The sequence below is a fragment of the Myripristis murdjan genome, chromosome 19 (genome assembly GCF_902150065.1).
Source record: "Myripristis murdjan chromosome 19, fMyrMur1.1, whole genome shotgun sequence".
Classification (NCBI taxonomy): Eukaryota; Metazoa; Chordata; class Actinopteri; order Holocentriformes; family Holocentridae; genus Myripristis; species Myripristis murdjan.
Genome location: NC_043998.1, coordinates 25,842,634 through 25,862,736, shown reverse-complemented (window position 1 = coordinate 25,862,736; position 20,103 = coordinate 25,842,634). Strand labels below are relative to the sequence as shown.

At 40.5% G+C, this 20,103-nt stretch overlaps 1 protein-coding gene and 1 long non-coding RNA gene across 3 annotated transcripts in view; one reads left to right on the top strand and one right to left on the bottom strand.

Moving 5' to 3' along the window:
* Positions 1-20,103, bottom strand: part of LOC115378262 (NACHT, LRR and PYD domains-containing protein 3-like) — an 88,201-nt gene that overhangs the window by 38,397 nt on the left and 29,701 nt on the right. Inside the window, exon 4 of the mRNA XM_030078451.1 lies at positions 16,194-16,364. Within this exon, the coding sequence (XP_029934311.1) occupies positions 16,194-16,364 (171 nt within the window). The remainder of the gene's footprint in view (positions 1-16,193; positions 16,365-20,103) is intronic.
* Positions 7,611-11,351, top strand: LOC115377773 (uncharacterized). 2 transcript variants are annotated; one of them, XR_003930067.1, is made up of 4 exons: positions 7,611-7,784; positions 10,099-10,162; positions 10,759-10,851; positions 11,244-11,351. It is a non-coding gene; the product is annotated as an uncharacterized LOC115377773 (long non-coding RNA). The 2 variants fall into 2 exon arrangements; XR_003930068.1 differs by having other exon boundaries at positions 10,759-10,856; positions 11,244-11,340.

Below are 20,103 nucleotides of genomic sequence, written 5' to 3'. Positions count from 1 at the left end.
ATTAACATTTTCTCACTTTTCTCTCTTGTTTAAACACTCTCAAAGTTCAAAACTTCGTAGAAAAATAAGTCCAGTATTATAGAAAGAACGCATTCTGTACTGTACAGGAGACACGGCACGGAGGAGACTGATTGACAATGGTCTACAGTCCCTTAGCCAATCAGGACGCAGAACACAATGCGCGGGCTCTCCCTTAGCCAATCAGATTGGATGCAGAACACAATGCGCTGTAAAAAAAAAAAAAAAAAAAAAAAAAAAACAAGCAAAATTGCACTAAAAAAAAAGGTGAACCGCGTTATAGTGAGGGACCATTGTATACATAATTTATTAAATATATATTTTCTAAATTCCCTTTCTTGTGTGTGTGTGTGTGTGTGTGTGTGTGTGTGTGCTCATACTGTCTCAGTACTCACATCCTCTCAGACTGCCAGCTGGAGTCCAATCTCCATATTCCACCCTGTACAGATGAACACAAAACCATCATCCTCTTCATAATCATCATCATCATCACCTGCAGCTCAACTCGAGCACATGATCCCAACACACTGTGGCTGCTCTGATTGGCTGATCTCTCTCTGTCTTTCTGTCCAGTCCTGAGGCCACTGAGCACTTTGGACATTTCCAAGGAAATGCTGCCTGCACTGACTGTGTCCAGCACAAGAACCAAGCAACCAAGCTGCTCCGCCTGGACTGACTCCACCCCTCTAGGACTGACTCTACCCCTCTAGGACTGACTCCACCCCTCTACTGACCTGAGAGGACTGACTCCACCCCTCTACTGACATCAGAGGACTGACTCCACCCCTCTGATGACCTGAGAGGACTGACTCCACCCCTCTACTGACCTGAGAGGACTGACTCCACCCCTCTACTGACCTCAGAGGACTGACTCCACCCCTCTGCTGACCTCACAGGACTGACTCCACCCCTCTACTGACCTCAGAGGACTGACTCCACCCCTCTACTGACCTGAGAGTCTTCAGGCTGCAGTTTGGACTCTTCACCAGAGCAGATAGCAGCTCCACTCCTGAATCCTGCAGCTTGTTCTCCCTCAGGTCCAGCTCTGTCAGATGGGGGTTGGACTTCAGAGCCGAGGCCAGAGAAGCACAGCAGCTCCCTGACAATCCGCAGTACTTCAGTCTGAATGAAGAATAAAAAATACAACTATAAGACCAGAAGAGAGCAGATCTCTGTCAGGCCTCAGTCACAGAGCTGCGTCTGACTGGCTGCTTGTCACTGAAGAGCAGCAGCCTGACAGGTGAAGCTCAAACCACTTCCTGTCTTTTAGGAATGGAATGAGTCTTGTGCTGTATCTTCATGCAAGCATGGGCTCAACATTTTCCTCCAATCAGGGCGCTGCATAACAGAGTCAACACTGGTTAAAGGCGATTCAAATTTCCTGTCAGTCCTTCCATTTCCATAATTCCAGATTTGAAGCTTCACTCCTCAGTGAGCTGGCTCCTTGCGCTCTGAGAGCTTTTTCTACTTCACTATCTAGTTATTATTATGGATTTGCCATGTTTCCTAGCAGCCTGCTCACACTGATACAGGTATTAATTTTGTAAGAAAGAGAAAATACTAAACAACAATAGGCTAATTATTCCTAAATAAATGAATATGTTGTTATTTGAAAGTCTGGTCCCCACAGTGTCTGCCTAAAAAAATTCTGGCCTTTGGCCAAATGGAGTTGATGAGCCCTGATGTGTTTGGTTTTCTTCCTCACATCACAGCAGAGATCTGGAACCGATGGCTCACCAGCTCTTTTTGATAGAAGTCATGTGGCTCCTGACAGAGACCGTGTTTCAAACACACAAAAACACTCAAATCTATATCAAGAATAAGGTCTCTCTCTCTCTCTCTCTCTCTCTCTCTCTCTCTCCTGACACATGAGATGGTTGTTAGCTACTTGTCAAACCTCACAAAGCACGCATGTATCCATGATACAGAACCTGACCAGCCATCCTCACAAAAAGTAAAATAACCAACAGCCCCAACTTTAAAAAAAGCACAACATATACTTCACAGCAATATCAGCCTTATAGACATTCAGTGCTACTATATGATTCAAACAATATCCATATATTTATGTCCTCATTAAAAAGTGCAGTCTGACCTGAGAGTCTTCAGGCTGCAGTTTGGACTCTCCAGTCCAGCAGACAGCAGCTCCACTCCTGAATCCTTCAGCTGGTTCTCACTCAGGTCCAGCTCTGTCAGATAGGGGTTGGACTTCAGAGCCGTGGCCAGAGAAGCACAGCAGCTCTTTGTCAACATGCAGTCACTCAATCTGAATAAAGAACAAAATATGAAGCTATAATTTCCTGTCAGGAACAGCCATAGGTACGTCCATAAATAACAAATGAATGGCTCAGTGAAAAGTCCTCAGATGCTGTCAGTTGACCATCTTCTCAGATTAAAACTGGAGAACAAGAGCTTCTGCATCACATGACACCAGGACCCAGTCTCTGGACCAATCAGGGCCAAAGTTATGAGCATTTAAAAGATTGACCAGACAACGGTATTCTTCAGTGTCACTCTGAAAATACACTTTATGTAACAAAGAAATGGGAGAAGGAGGCTCATTTTCAAAACTGGGACGAGAGTTGGCAGAGAATATGTGAAGTGCAGTGAAATTCAACCAGTTGGACTGCATGGCCAGAGCTCTGCTGCAAAAATATTGCACCATTTCTTAGGACTCTCTTGCAAAAAAGGCATTTTGGAGATGGTGGTAGTTGTTGGAGGAGATAAATGACACCAATCACTTCCATATCTTTTGGAACTGCCAGGTTCCTGTCCCTTATTGGCAAGAAATACATCAGCATCTAAATAATGTATTTGGAAGTACCATTCCTTTTAGATCAGGGGTCGGCAACCTCAGGCACGCGTGCCACGGTTGGCACGCCGCAGCATAATCATTGGCACACTGGCAAAGGCCCTCTCAGTAGGCCTATCATTTAAAATCACCCGTCAAGGATGGTACCAGCTCATGAGTGGCAGCGTGAGTTTGAGTGACAGCCCAAACTCCCGCCCACACACCGCATTTGGCAGGTGCAGCAGCTGCCCTGCTGCCTCGCTGCCCCGCCCACATTCACCACAGAGGCCGATGCTTCAGGTGTAGCTTGCTGTTGTGTGCCGAACGTCAAGTGTTAAGCGACATTTTGAGACAAAGCACCAGACGGCTTTCACAGACCAAGCAGATTAAGTTGATTAAACGCACTGTGTCATTGCATTGCCAAGCATGGAAAGCCGCTGTCTGAAGCGTAGTGCGGTGAGAACAAAGTTACAGCAGCGCACTGACATAGATTGTGTAACAGAGCGAAGAGTTGCCACTCCGCTCTATTTTCGCTGGCTAAAAGCAGCACACTGGCTTAGCTTGTCTATTCAGAGAAGGGGTATCACTTTGGCTTATTTTTCAATCTATGTTATCACATGCATACTACTGCTCATTCATTGGTAGCTGAATTGTTACGTCTGTTTGATAAGTAATTTACATATTTAAAATGATAAAATAATAATATAACATTGTTAAATTTAAAAAAAGCCAACATGATGCAGGTCAGAGACTATTGACTAAAACTAGACTAAAATACTTTGTAATTTAGTCGACTAAAACTAGACTAAAATACTTTGGATTTTCTTTTATTAAAACTAGACTAAACTAAAACGTGACTAAACAAAAAAGAATTCAAGTTGACTAAAAATGACTAAAACTAATAAGGGCATTTAACACAAGACTAAAACTAAAACTACATTGAAAAATAGCTGACAAAATTAACACTGTGGCACACTCATTGACAAGAGAATTTCAAACTGGCACTCCATGTCAAAAAGGTTGCTGACCCCTGTTTTAGATCATCACAATATGAATTTCTATTTTGCATTTATTTTACTTTTATGGGGTTAAAAGTATTACCCTTGATAATTATGAAAGGAACTGGCACTTGACTTAGGCCAACATAGGCTTAGGCTCTAAATACATTTTTTGTCTACTTTGGTCTGTTTTTAGCCACCCTAATGTTTTCTCTCTGAAGCAGGCCTAGCTCAGAAGGGATATCTCTCACTGGTTTACACACCAAAAAACCTAGGCATGGAGACCTGGGTTAATAGGCTACTCTTTTTTTGTCTACTGCTGTGTCGTATTGTTCTTGTGTGTGTCTATCTGTTATGTATTGTGATGTTTTTTGTGTGTCTAATTCTAATGTCTATTTATCTTTTAATTTTGAGTCCTACAAATTACTTAGTTTGACCTTTTCAGCCCTCCTATGTCTGATCAGTGGAGTTACTTAAACTTTAAATATCATTATGGACGGTGATAAAGGTCTGAAAATTATTCACCTAAATATAAGAAGTCTTTTACCCAAAATTGATTTGCTTTGAGCATGGGTTCAACAGTATAAACCTGCTGTTGTTACTTTATCTGAAACTTGGCTTACAAACAAAATATCTAATAAGGAAAGTGAACTTGCTGGTTATGTTTTATATAGGGCTGATAGAGGCTCAAGAGGAGGTGGTGTATTTACATATGTGTCTTCTACCTTGGTCTCAGAGCTAATAACTCCAGATATTGAACCCCTGAATTTTGAGTGCATTTTTGTAAAAATAACTCTGCATGCTAATAAGTATATAACTATTGGAAATTTATATCGACCTTCATCTGCACCTTCTGAATCTATAAATCATATGATCTCTACCATTAATTCCATTAAATTCAAAAATGAAATTATACTTTCAGGAGACTTTAATAAAAATTGGTTGGATAAATCTGCAAATAAGGATAAAAATAGTTTTGGAAATTTAAATCTAACCCAGTTAATCAGTGAACCTACTTGTATTACATCATCATGTCAGTCTCTACTTGATTGGATATTAGTCTCTCATCCTGACAGATTTCTAAAGTCAGGAATTATGTCTGATTGCTTTAGCGACCATGCAATTGTGTATTGTATATGGAAAATCAAGCTGCTTAAATTACCTCCCAAGTTAATCTCAATAAGACAATATAAAAAACTAAATATAGATCAATTTATTAATGATATAATTTCAATTAACTGGGAAAGGTATCAATTAATACCTTATGTACATGGGATTTTTTATATTCTGAACTGAGTACAATTATTGATAAACATGCTCCTCTGAAAACTACCAAGGTAAAAGGCAGACACCTTCCCTGGATAAGTGCTGACTTGATTAGTCTTTTCAGGCAGAGAGATAGTGCATGGGCTACATTTCGTAAATCTAAGAACCCTGCTGATTGGGAAGAATACAGGGGGCTACAAAATCTAAGTAAAACTATGACAAGAAATGCCAAATCAAATTACTACAAAGAATCTCTTTCTGAGAACTTCAAAAATTCGAAACAATTCTGGTCTAAGATCAAAACAATAACTAATGCATCTAACAAATCTATACCTAAACAAATCAAAGTTAGTAATAAAATATGACATGAACCACTTTCAATGGCTCAAGCCTTCAATGAGCATTTTTTATCAGTTCCATCCATAGTGCCTGAATCATCTACCTGCATTAACTCATATCATATTATCACATCGCTCCACAAACAGTCAGTTTTCTTTTAGGACGATTACACCGGTTGCGGTACAGAATACTATAAATGACCTTAGAATGAGCAGTGGTCCTGGGTTGGATGGCATTGAGGCCAGATTTTTAAAAATAGCAGCTCATGTACTTATGTATCCTCTATGTGATCTATTCAATATGTCACTGTCCACCTACGAATTACCCAGAATCTGGAAATGTTCATGCATCACTCCCTTACATAAAGGAGGCAGTATGCTAGATCTAAACAACTACAGACCAATCTCCATTATCTGCTCAGTCGCTGAAGTGTTTGAAAAATTAATTTATAACCAATTGTCATGTTATTTAAATGAAAATAATATTCTGTCACCCTCTCAGTCTGGCTTTCGCTCAAATCATTCTACAACTACTGCACTGCTAAAACTTACCAATGATATTCTCACTGCCTCAAATACCTCTAAACTAACTGGTGCAATTTTTATTGACTTAACAAAGGCATTTGATTTGGTTGATCATTACATACTACTTGATAAATTCTATGCTATTGGCCTCTCACACACTGCATTACTTTGGTTCAACTAATACCTTCACAATAGGAAACAATGTGTTGTTATTAATGGAGTTAAATCTGATATTTTAACGCAGGAGTTTGGTGTGCCTCAGGGATCGACGCTTGGTCCACTTCTCTTTTCTATTTTTATTAATGATCTTCCCCTTATTTGTAAATGTTCTGTTCAGCTTTATGCTGATGATACAGTTATATATACATCACATACAAATATATTACAGATTGAATCAGATCTGCAGAATGACTTTAATAATTTGCAACACTGGCTAGAAGCTAATAAGCTACTCCTCAACAAAAATGTATCACATACTATGATTTTTGGCACACGACAGAATATGAAATCCAAATGCAAAACACATTCGTGTCGTATTTCATGTCAGGATGGCACTACTCTGCAGAAAGTTGACCATATCAAATACCTTGGCCTATATCTATGGTGTAAGATAGCTGTCAAAAAGATGTGTCCGTAATTCAACAATTCGTATTCATAGGGCTCTAGTTTCACAGACCAGGCGAGGCGGGGGCGTAGCGCAGATGCACTTCGCCAACTGGGTGTGGCCAGGCGGATTTTCCAAGTTTGGCACGCCGTTCTCGGTGGCGCAAGTACTCCGCCGTCCCTCCTACTGGCGGAGGGGAGGAGAGAAGGCGTGGAGTGGGTTTGACACAGCCAATTCACATTTAACCAATCAAATGAGCCCCTGTCCTCGCCTTTAAAATGCGCTGCGTGAAGGCATAATGAAAGTTTACACAGCTATTGCCGCAGGCGGAGCGGAGCTCAGGAGACAGGCGCGGAGTGGAGACCGGCGAGCAGTGCGGACACGTCACCAAAACCTCAAAGGCAGGCTTCCGGAATGTCAGACACATGAACAATACAATAAATACCGAAAAAAACACTATTCAATGTTACGATCACAATCAGCACATACATATATCTCCATATCAACTGTCCCGTCACAACTGATGTCAGATCAAAGGAGATTGGCACCGTTTGTGCTGATTGTGAGGTTTTGGTGATGTGCGCCAGGCAGCCAAACTTCAACTGCGCCGGTCCCGCTCCGCCTTGCGCTGAAAGTAGACGTGGTTTCAGATGGCGAGCTTTTGGCGCACCTCGGCGAAGCCTTTTGGCACGAAACTGTCACTGCGCCAAGCCGAATCTGTCGGCACCTCCCTCCGCTGCGCCGCCACTCCCATCTCGGCGAACCTCCGCCTGCGAAACTTGGAAACCGTCCACCTCTGCCGTTTCGCCAGTCGAAACTAGCTCTGCGCGGGGTTCGCCTCACTGCGCCACCCTGCGCTGCGCCGGGAAACTAGAGCCCATAATGTTAACAATTCATGTGTAAAAAAAATTGTTGCACACAAATTTCTGCTGTCATATCCGTGAGTCTGTGAAATTGGGTTCAGGTTAGGATTGTTTTTAGGAATATGAATCTAAAAGCTGTGAGTGCAAAGTCTTGTGAATACGAATCAAATTTCTACGAGTACAGAGTCTTCACTGTGAATACGACTTCAAGTTTACGAATACGAGTAGAACGGTGCTGAAATGACGTCACTCAGGTCGCAGGGGAAAATAATCGATCCGAGATTCTTCCAACCACGCATGCGCATGCAGCCCCAGAGGCAGACAGACATGTTGGGCAACAGCCGACAGGGTGGCGCTGCTAGCTCCGAAGGAACATCACAGGTAAAGTCAATAAACGTCTATGTCCATTATTTATTTAATGAAGTAGTTATTTCATGAAATATTTCTATTTTAAATAATATGCAATTACTATTTACAGACTTTAGCTTGGAGGCTAAGCTAACGATGTTTACATGCTGATGACGCTAATTTAGTGCGGACTGAGTTTTAAACTGACTGTAGGCAAATAAATAAACGTTAATGTAGAGTGTGAGATTTTTATGGAGAATTAAACCCGGCAGGACTTCTTATTATTTAATATTTGGTGAGTTTGGTAATTATTATTGTTTTTGCGCCCGCTTGTGCTTTGATTTGAAGCAGCAAAGCTAGACTTATATGGAGGACTAAAAGGGACAAAATGAAATAAATAAATACATCTTTAAATAAATACTTAAAAGTGTCATTAATTAATTAAAATGGGAATTAAATAAATAAATGTGTCATTAAATAAATAAATATGTTATTAAATGTGTCATTAATTCATTAAAATACCAGTTCATTTAATGTAAAAACATATATATAATTATTTCATTATTTATTTAATTATTTCATGGACCGGTGTTGCAGTGCTTCATGAATTAATTTTATCTGTCAAACTCACCCATCAAAGTCAGTGGGCGGATCCTAACCCCTGATTGGTTACCCGGCACAGCAAGCCAAGACAGATCGACTTCAGATAATCGATTGATGCAGAGCAAGTAAACATATTCTAGAGTGAAAGTTTTTAACTGTTTTGCTTAACCCAGACGCTCAGGTTGCATAACCTACAGCCGAGAGACTTTACTAAACATCAGGTAAAGCACGCTGCAAGAACTGAGGCTCTCTGCTTTGATGTGGACACACTACGCCAGCACCGGATTTTACCTGCGTCTACACCGGCTGTCACCAGGGAGAGGAGGGAGCGCAAGCGGTGCAAACGTAAACAAATGAGGGGGAAGAGAGCCGGGATCCACGCTAGGCTAGAGGCTACAGGCTACAGGCTAAAGGCTAAAGGCTAACCCCCCCAGACCAGCAGGACCGTGGCTCTTGCTCTCTAATGTTCGCTCCCTCAACAACAAGCTGGATGAGCTACGCTTGCTAAGAGACACCTGCAGGAGAGAGACTGCTGTGTGCTTGCTTTTGCGGAGACATGGCTCCATGGAAACATCCCATCCCTGCAGGAGTAGAGCACTGAACATTGCCAGAGACCCCTCTCACCCGCTTCACAAATACTTTGAGCTGCTGCCATCAGGCAAACGGTGAAAAGCAAAACCGCCAGAATGAGCAACAGCTTCCTCCAGAAAGCTGTTAGTCTTTTAAACTGCTGACTTTACCATCACTCGGGGATCCCAAGTGAATAACTCTATCTCATTTTGTGTGCACTACTGCTGTATGTGTGGCTTAATGACAATAAAGCTTGATTTGATTTGATTTGATTTGATTTGATATTCTGACACACTTGGTGGCGCAACCTTTACTCGGTTCAAGCAAATGGGGGATTTGCAGGAGCAAATGTTACTGCGGTGCGTGATGTGTGCTAGATAGGTGCAGCCACAAAATGTCGAGAAGTTGCCCAGAACTACTCAGAGAAGCAGTAACTTTAACTGGAGAGGCTCTCAGCAGAACTCCTCCGGCTCCGGCAGACTTCCAGGCTTCAGACCTAAGCAATCGATTGGGCTAGATTCACGTTAGTCCCGCCCACTGACTTTGATGGGTGACTTTGACAGATAAAATTAATTCATGAAGCACTGCAACACCGGTCCATGAAATAATTAAATAAATAATGAAATAATTATATATATGTTTTTACATTAAATGAACTGGTATTTTAATGAATTAATGACACATTTAATGACACATTTATTTATTTAATTCCCATTTTAATTAATTAATGACACTTTTAAGTATTTATTTAAAGATGTATTTATTTATTTCATTCTGTCCCTTTTAGTCCTCCATAGACTTAGACTTAGACTTAGACTTCCCTTATTGTCATTGTACAAGAAAAAAAAAAAAAAAAACACAGCAGTGAGTTTTTTGCAACGAAATGTCGTTGCTTGGTTTCCAGATTACAACAGACTAACGTCAGGACGTCATCTGTTAAAACCCTCCCGTTGTCAGACACCTCCAGTTAGCTTAAAATATGTTCCAATTTTAGAGAATGTAATTAATATTTTCTTCAGTAATGATGTATTATTTCATCCATAACCCATCTGATATTAAACATGTTATTTTTTATGATCTGACTGGCCTGATCCACCATGGTTAGAACTTCACTAATGAAACGATAAAAGATATTGTGCAGCAACAACACTCACTGATATATTTCTATTACCAGGTTACACTTGATTCTGCGGAGGAGCCCATGGTACTGAAGTGTATGTCATGCTCCTGTGCAGCAGGTAAGGCACTGTGTAACCACCAGTGGTGTAAAGTACTTGAGTACAAGTACTTAGTTACTGCACTTAAGTAGTTTTTTGAGGATTTATACTTTACTTGAGTATTTATATTTATCAGTACTTTTATTCTTACTCCACTACATTTACAAGAAAAAAATGTATTTTTACTCCACTGCTTAGAAATTGGATGAAGTAGAAGTATTTTCAAAACATGCAGGTTGACTTAAAATGACTGGCACTTTGCACAGTGCTTTGTTATGTGTGGCTTACCTGGTAGAGTGTGTACCACTAAGGCAGATTTGTTACTGCAGTGGCTTGGGTTCCAATCTGGACCGCAACAGTAAAGAGTATCCTCTTTTGGAAATCAACACAACATGCAGTACTTGTACTTTTGAAGTACATTTTACCACCAGATACTTTTGATACATAAGTACATTTAATGCGAGCTGCTTTAATACTTTTACTCAAGTAATTTTCTTTGGGTGACTTTTACTTTTACTTGAGTAACTTTCAAGTAAGTTATCTGTACTTTTACTCAAGTATGGTTTTGAAATACTTTTTACAACACTGGTAACCACATAGTGGCTCTGTTGTTTCAGACTGCACACTTCAGTACCCTGAGCTTCAAGACTGTGCCGCTGCCACTCCCATGTACCAGCACATTGCAGACTGAGCACCTGCTGAGGACACAGGTCAGGTATTAATATTTGCTAGTTGCTACATGATGGACTAGCAGTTTGCATTGCCTTTTGTCATTTAATTGTTCATTATTTATATTATAGGGAACTGCAGCAGAGGCCACAAATGATATGACAGTGCAGAAGCCACACAAAACAGTGCACACCAGGACTGGTGCAAAATGCACACTGTACCAAACATATATGCTTATATAACATATATTATATTTATTTATAAGATATCTTTATCAGGGTGTGGAACACTTTTACTGGAAGAGTATTTTGGACAGTTTGCATCACAAATATGCACAGGCAGGTGCATGTTTGGGTGTCTGCTATATTGTAAAAGCTGTGTGACATTTGGTGTAAATTCAATTAAACTTAGTATATGTCACTCTTTTTGTCAGGGCTTCTTCTGGATCCTCACATCATGGCCAGCGGGGAAAAACTGAAACACATTCATCCACAACCGGGGATATGCAAATTGCTGCATGGGCTTGATGACCTTCATTGGTGGACTCTAATTTTGGCCCTGTAAAACTGCATTGAGAATTGTTGGTAAAAATCTATAACTCTGTATAGTTAGATTTAGGAAAGATGCATATTATGCCATATACTGAAATTCAATGCAGATATGTCTTAGGAGGCCTGCACAGCTTGAAGGGCATTCCATATCTGTAAGTATGTTTATACCCTTTTTTGTTTGTCATTGCTCCTTGTGTTTAGTACCATGGCACTAATGAAGCTATATGAAATGTATAGTTGTGAGCAACTGCTTCCACCCTTTAAGTTATTAATTTAATGCTTATAGGCAATATGGAAGATTTATACTAGTCCCCACCACCCATCCCCACATATGTTTTATTGCCAAATGTGTAAATAAAAATATGCCAGTTCAAAAAACCATACCTTTAATGTGAAAGTTGTGCATATACATTGTACTAAGAACAATTTGAGTATATAAAAAAAAAAAAAAAAGTTGACTGCAAAAAGCAAAGCAAACGCGTTGACTGCAGATTCGGGCCTTCATCACGTCTGATCGCCCTCACCCTGTGGGCCACTGCTTCATGGATGAACTGCTGTTGAGAGATGGACACAGGCAAGGAAGAGCAAAATGATTAATCACATTAGCATACCATTTAGTCTTGAGAGGGAGAATATGTAAAGGAACCCTACACAACATTATTGGAATAGGTGAGTGAGTATACATTAATATAAAAAAATAAACGTTAAGGATAAGGTGCAAGTGGTGTAACATCAGTGGTGTTTGGGTTGGTAGATAAACTGATCAATATGGGTATAAAGTGGGTATATGTTACTCATTTCAGTAGTCTGTACTGTAAACTGACAGAAAAGGGGGTGGTATAATCGTATACGCTCAACCACTGGCAGGCAGCAATGCATCATATTTTCTCTACAGCTTAGCTTAGCCTCCAAGCTAACGTCTGTAAATAATAATTGCATATTACCGTATTTCACCAATTCATCGCCCGGCTGCAAATAGCCGCCGGGTTCTTATAAACACCTGGGGTCTGCATCCATTTTGTGAATTAAACGCCCACCCGAATAACCGCCGGGGCAATTATTTGCATTACATTGAGGTAAACCCAAAATAAGGCTATTCACCTTATTTTTGCAGCAGTAAACAGTTAGCCGCACAATAACTGTGCGGCACTTCCGTTTTCTGTCAAAATAAGAGCGCTAGCTAATGTTAGAAGAAAAAGCGTGTACCGTAATCTTAAATTGCTCGACTGTAAATATGTTGGATGGTAACTGTCATCACGATAATGGCCTGGTGCAGGTCTGTGTAAAAATAAATAAAGGCCTGCAGCGAATAGCCGCCTGGTTCTTTTAAAGGCCCGGGGTCCAAGTTGATTTTGCATATTAAACGCACGGGCGATTAATTGGTGAAATACGGTATTTAAAATAGAAATATTTCATGAAATAACTACTTCATTAAATAAATAATGGACATAGACGTTTATTGACTTTACCTGTGATGTTCCTTCGGAGCTAGCAGCGCCACCCTGTCGGCTGTTGCCCAACATGTCTGTCTGCCTCTGGGGCTGCATGCGCATGCGCGGTTGGAAGAATCTTGGATCGATTATTTTCCCCTGCGACCTGAGTGACGTCATTTCAGCACCGTTCTACTCATATTCGTAAACTTGAAGTCGTATTCACAGTGAAGACTCTGTACTCGTAGAAATTTGATTCGTATTCACAAGACTTTGCACTCACAGCTTTTAGATTCATATTCATAAAAACAATCCTAACCTGAACCCAATTTCACAGACTCACGGATATGACAGCAGAAATTTGTGTGCAACAATTTTTTTTACACATGAATTGTTAACATTATGAATACGAATTGTTGAATTACGGACACATCTTTTTGACAGCTATCTTACACCATATATATCTCGACTCTGAGCTCTCATTCAACTGCCATATTAATCATGTAGTCCAAAAAGACGAACTTTAGTCTTGGTCTCCTTTTTCGTTCCAGAAACTGTTTTTCAGATAAGGTCAGGAAAAAGATTGCACTTCAACTTATATTGCCTATAATGGATTATGCTGATTCTGTTTATTGTATTGCCTCCAATACCTCTCTTGCTCCTCTTACCATAGTTTATAACAGATTGTGTAGCTTTATTCTTAATTGTTAACTCACAATTCATCATTGCACAATGTATGCACTTCTTGACCTGCCCTCACCTTTGATAAGAAGACAGATGCACTGGTTGCAATTTATTTTTAAATGTGTTAATTTCAATTATCCTATTTATCTAAAACAGTTATTGGTTCATTTTTCCTCCATTCATCACCTGAGACATACTGTACAGTGTTTCTTTTCTGTACCTAATGTTTCATTGTCCACATCAAAAAAAGCTTTTATGTTCAAAGCACCTTCTGATTGGAATAATCTGCCCACAAACATCCGCTCTATTTCATCCTTCAGACTGTTTAAACATGCCCTGACAAGTCATCTGCACACCAATTGTATATGTAGACTTTAACAGCCATCCATTTGTACTTCATATTTCTTCTCTTTCACTGACATTTTACTTTTATATTATTACAATAATGCCGAGAGATCTCTAGAATGATTACTATTCTGTTGTTTAATATGTTGTAATTGTAGGCTCTGAGTCTTGTTTTGCTTTTTTTTTTTCTTTCTCTCCTTCTTTTGTGTGTGTGTGTGTGTGTGTGTGTGTGTGTTTGGTTTGGGTTGTTGCTCGTATTGTGTTAATTGTGCTTGGTTCTTTTTACGTTTATGTCATGATGTATTTATGGCTATGTTTGTCAAATTTGTTTGAGTATAATGTCCTTTTCTTTGTCCTGTGTTTAGGACGCCCTCGAAAGCGAGATGGTTCATCTCAAGGGGCTATCCTAATAAAAGAACTTAATTATAGATGTGATGCTATCTACATGGGTGATATCCCATTTGAAAGATGGAGCAAAAAGGACAAGAAACTGGCTCAAATACTTTTGGTAGCAAGTAAAAAGGCGGTTACAAGGAGATGGCTAAAACCAGACCTACCAGTCACTGATGAATGGATAGAAATAGTGCATGAAATATAGATTATGGAATGGCTGTCATTTTCCCTCTGGATCCAAAAAGAAAAATTCTAGATGATATGGACCAAGTGGACTGAATACATTAAACCAATAAGATCAGATTTTAATTGATTCCACAGTGTGTTTGTACGGACAAATGAGTGTTGGATGTATATTTGTGTATCTACGCTACTCACAAAAACTTAGGGATATTCGGCTTTCGGGTGAAATTTCAGGATGAACCTAAAATGCATTATAACCTTTACAGGTGAACTTAATGTGACCTTCTGTAAACTTTTGAATGCACATGTCCAACTGTTCAATGTTTCAGTACTTTTTGCACAAGTTGCTGTTCTCTAACAAGGAGTTTAACGGCAAAATTCACATCAGGTGTTTGATGCTCCAGCTCATCGAGGTCGTATCATTAGGGAACGGCTGCTGGAGACTGGGGTACCTCAAATGGAGTGGCCTGCACTTTCTCAGACCTGAATCCCATAGAAAACCTATGGGATCAGCTGAGTCGCCGTGTAGAGGCTCGGAGCTCTGTACCCCAGAACCTCAATGTCCTGAGGGCCGCCCTTCAAGAAGAGTGGGATGCCATGCCTCAGCAGACAATAAGTCGACTTGTGAACAGCATGAGACATCGTTGTCAAGCTGTAATTGATGCTCAAGGGCACATGACAAGTTATTGACACTGACATTTTTTGTTGTGGTATATCCACCACTGTTGTTGGCTTTTGTTTCAAGAAATTGTTTGAGATGAAGAAATCACCAGTGCATGCTTCTACTTAAATGCCCTACTTTCATGATATGATATCACTGTAGCGTGAACTTTTTATATTTTCCATAAATTTCACCCAAAAGCCAAATATCCCTAACTTTTTGTGAATAGTGTATGTTCACATGTCATGTATGTATGTGTGTATGTAGGTGCATATGTATACTGATATACATATGTTTTGTTTTCCCGTTTTTTAAATTTATTTATTTAGTTATTGATTTATTTTTATGTCCCCTACCACTCTCTTCAAACTAGGAGTGGAAAGCTTCCAGGTTCAAATGTAAATAGTTTGTTGGGCCATGAAAGGAAATGTCTGAAAAAGCAAGACTTGAAAAGTTATGAGTTGAAAAATTCTGAGCTCATGTTGTGTGAGCTGAACATTAGAGGGTTTAATACCAGCTGAGACAATGTATAAGGAATGCTTTTCCACAATAAAAATAACATTTAAAAAATAAATGAATAAATAAAAAGACTGACCAGGTGATGGCAGTACAGGTGGGCCCATCAATGTATTGATATAATATGGATAGTGGACAGTGGACAGTGTTGTCCTCTCCTGCTTTTAAAGGCTGCATTACAGTAAAGGGATGCAGTTTTCTCAACTTATTAGGTGCTCCTCGCTGCTCTGTGATTGGCCTCAGCCTGCTCACTCATCATATCCATATTACTAATGACTGTTTAGCACTAATTTACACTTTCATGAAAGCACCAACCAGTCATCCTAACAATATCCTCACAATATGGATATCACGGTATTCAGTCAAAAACACGGTGACAGTCCACTGTGTTCATTAATTACCACAATAAATATCAGATTCCCACAGATGGAGGCCATTTGGACCCCTGCATGTTGAAATAATGTACAATATCATCACTCATGTTCACAGTTTTTCATTTCAACACACAAGGACTGTGTGAAAATACAGTTTGACAACAATTTGAGATGTAAGCCTGTAAAACTCCTGTTCAACTAACAGAATATTACATGTTCACACATCATTAAAAAGTGCAGTCTGACCTGAGAGTCTTCAGTCTGCAGTTTGAACTCTCCAGTCCAGCAGACAGCAGCTTCACTCCTGAATCCTGCAGCTGGTTCTCACTCAGGTCCAGCTCTGTCAGATGGGGATTGGACTTCAGAGCCGAGGCCAGAGAAGCACAGCTGCTCTCTGACAAGCTGCAGCACCTCAATCTGAATGAAGAATAAAATATGAAGCCATAACTTTGAGTGTTTTGGATATTTATCAGTCAGAGATTTTTCAAAATATTCAAAAAGGCAGGTCAAACAAATGAAATAATTATTAGAACAATTATATTATTAATAATAATGATAATACTGATTAATAGTGGGGCGGCATAGCTAAACTATCGTTCATTTTGTGATAAAAGCACCAAATTTGGTAGATGTGTTGGTGGATATATTTCAAACAAATCTGGATATTGGGCCATCACAAAAGCGCCCCCTAGTGGCCATAGCAGGCATTTGATTTGTTAAAATGAATAAAAATATAAAAATGATTCATTAAAATGTTTTAAAAATGTAAATATACATTAAATTAAGAAAAAATACAATTATACACACTCAGTTTCTCAAACACTTTCTGCCCCCACCACCACAACCACCACTGCAAGCCAGCTAGCCATCGAGCTGGCTAGCATATATTCAGGACCGAAAATTGAAAAAAGCCCTTTAGAAAACAACATGGTAGGCATTTTTGAGGAAAAGCACTTTAGCTGTTGTTTCTGTATGATTATTTAATGCTGAATCCATTTCTGCTGTATGCCAAGCTGTAAAAGTTACAATTAGGTCATAATTATTGATTAATTAGCATAATTATTGATTAGTCGCCCAAAGTCAGAAATGGCTATCAGTTTCCTATTTGTCAATATTCTATATATGATGTTTGGTATCATTGTAAAGGGGACCTTCTCAGCTTTCATTTAAGCCCATGGGTGTCTCTTTCTGACAAACACAGAGGTCACATGACCTCCTTAAACCATAAATTACACACATTTTCCCACATTTTTCGCCTAAACTATATAGTTTCTTTTATCCCTGTGGGATCAAGGGATATCAAGGACCCAAAACACAACATCCACAATACCTAATGGACTTTGAGGATTCAAGAAATGTATGATATACCCATACTATTTCTTTGTGAGAGGTTATTGTGAGCCTTAAAATAGCAGTAATCGACTCAGGCCCATTCACCTCCATTCATTCTCCAGCATTACATAAAAACGACCTCACCAATTGTTTACTGTAGATATAATGATATTATTACTAATACAAATGTAATAATAATCAAAGGCCAGGTAGACATTTTTCATCAATTTAATTAATTAGTAAAAATTAACTGAACGTGGCCACTAATTATTACAAATATGGATAATAATGATTGGAACAAAACAGCAGTGCATTACAATTTTTTTGTGATCACATTTTTTTTTCTTCTTCAGTGCATTACATATTCATGCAAAGGTCACTTGACTTTCGGCACTGACAAGATGCAGTGCATGGGTTTGGCATCCAGTTGTGCAGCCACAGGTCACTAGCTCCTCACAGGCATCTGGAACTGCAGGCAGTGACATGAGTTCAGGAACAAGCGCATTGTCCTCCATCTTCCATCCCATATTTTCAGGGGGTGGGAGCACCGGGTACTGCAAGTGGGCCTGCCACCACACCAAAGTCTGGAAGTGAACACGCTGGATGTGAAAGTTCAGAGCATCTCTGGTGGGTGGCAGTCTCTCTATGGTCATGCTCTTGACAAACATGCCCAAACGGACTTCACTGATGTTGTTTGTGTTGACTGCACCATATAATTTGCTGAAGAACACTTCTGCATCCATGATGGTGGAGTCACTCACCTCCGGACCTTCACCAAGCCTGTTGAGTAGATCACTGGGCTGCCTAAACACATTCCAGCAGGTCTTGTCAGTGCCGAAAGTCAAGTGACCTTTGCATGAATATGTAATGCACTGAAGAAGAAAAAATGTGATCACAAAAAAATTGTAATGCACTACCATTTTGATCCAATCATTATCATCCATATTTGTAATAATTAGTGGCCACATTCAGTTAATTTTTACTAATTAATTAAATTGATGAAAAATGTCTACCTGGCCTTTGATTATTATTACATTTGTATTAGTAATAATATCATTATATCTACAGTAAACAATTGGTGAGGTCGTTTTTACAAAATGCTGGAGAATGAATGGAGGTGAATGGGCCTGAGTCAGTTACTGCTATTTTAAGGCTCACAATAACCTCTCACAAAGAAATAGTATGGGTATATCATACATTTCCTGAATCCTCAAAGTCCATTAGGTATTGTGGATGTTGTGTTTTGGGTCCTTGATATCCCTTGATCCCACAGGGATAAAAGAAACTATATAGTTTATAACAAGATGGCGCGGACGAGTCCAGACGCCGTCGTGACTGCTCCGCGTAGACTGTGCTTTTTGTTTGTTACTTTCTTAGCTTTCTTTAGTTCTTTGACCTCTCTTTCTACTGGCTTAATTACCTACGACCACAGCACACTATTGAACATTGCTACCAGGTTTAATTACCTTTTTTCTGAAGTTTTACACGAGAGCCCCACCTGGCCGAAGGAGATCCTGCGGGACGCGGAGTGTAACCAGGGGAAAAGGCCTCCGAGGAGAAGCAGGAAAAAACACCGAGGGAAACGTGCCGGGGTCAGAAACAGGCTGCGAGCACGAGCACACCATCCTCCTCTTCCCAGTATCCTGCTGGCTAACGTCCAATCCATTGATAATAAGCTGGACGACATCAGGGCCCGGGTCCGGTTCCAGCGGGACATGAGGGACTGCAACATCCTTTGTTTCACGGAGACATGGCTCACGCCGGAGGTGCCGGACCACGCCGTTCGCCCAGCAGAAACATTCACAGTGTTTCGCATGGACAGAACGAAGGACTCCGGTAAATCTAAAGGTGGTGGAGTGTGTTTCCTAACCAACAACAACTGGTGTGATCCAAGGAATGTTTCTGTTCTGTCGCGCTCTTGCTCACCGGACCTCGAACATCTGGCAATCCTCTGTCGCCCTTTCTATCTGCCCAGGGAGTTCTCTGCGGTCATCGTCTTTGCCGTTTATATTCCACCACAGGCGGACACGGACACTGCTCTCAATACTCTGCATGACACCATCAACAAACATTATGCTAAACACCCGGACGCAGCCCTCATCGTGACCGGTGACTTCAACAAGGCGAACCTCATACAGGTTATGCCCAACTTTTTCCAACACGTCACATGTCCCACGAGAGGTGACAACATTTTGGATCACTGTTATACCCCATTCAAGAACGGATACAAAGCCATATCACTGCCGGCTTTTGGTAAGGCTGACCACGACGCCATTTTCCTCTTACCAAAATATAAACAAAGGCTAAAACAGGAAGCCCCGGTATCGCGAGAGGTCAGACGCTGGTCCGCCCAATCAGAGGCCACACTACAGGACGCGCTGAGTGACGTAGACTGGGACATGTTTCGGGCGAGCTCGGATGACGTTAATGAGTTTACGGAAGTGGCTACATGCTTTATATCCAAGCTGTTAGATGATGCCATTCCTATGGTGACTGTGAAGGTTTTCCCTAATCAGAAACCGTGGGTGGATAAGTCTATCCGCGAGGCTCTGAAAGCACGTACCGCTGCCTATAACGAGGGACTCATCACCGGAGACATGTCACTGTACAAAGCGGCAGCCTACACGCTCAGGAAAGCGGTGAAAGCGGCTAAGAGGCGATACAGGGATACGGTGGAGGAACAACTGTGCGACCGCGACAGCAGACGCATGTGGCAAGGACTGCGGACGATTACGGACTATACAGGACGAGTGAACACCTCGGCTGTGGTGGACTCCTCACTGGCAGAAGAGCTTAATACCTTCTTCGCTCGCTTTGAGGCTGG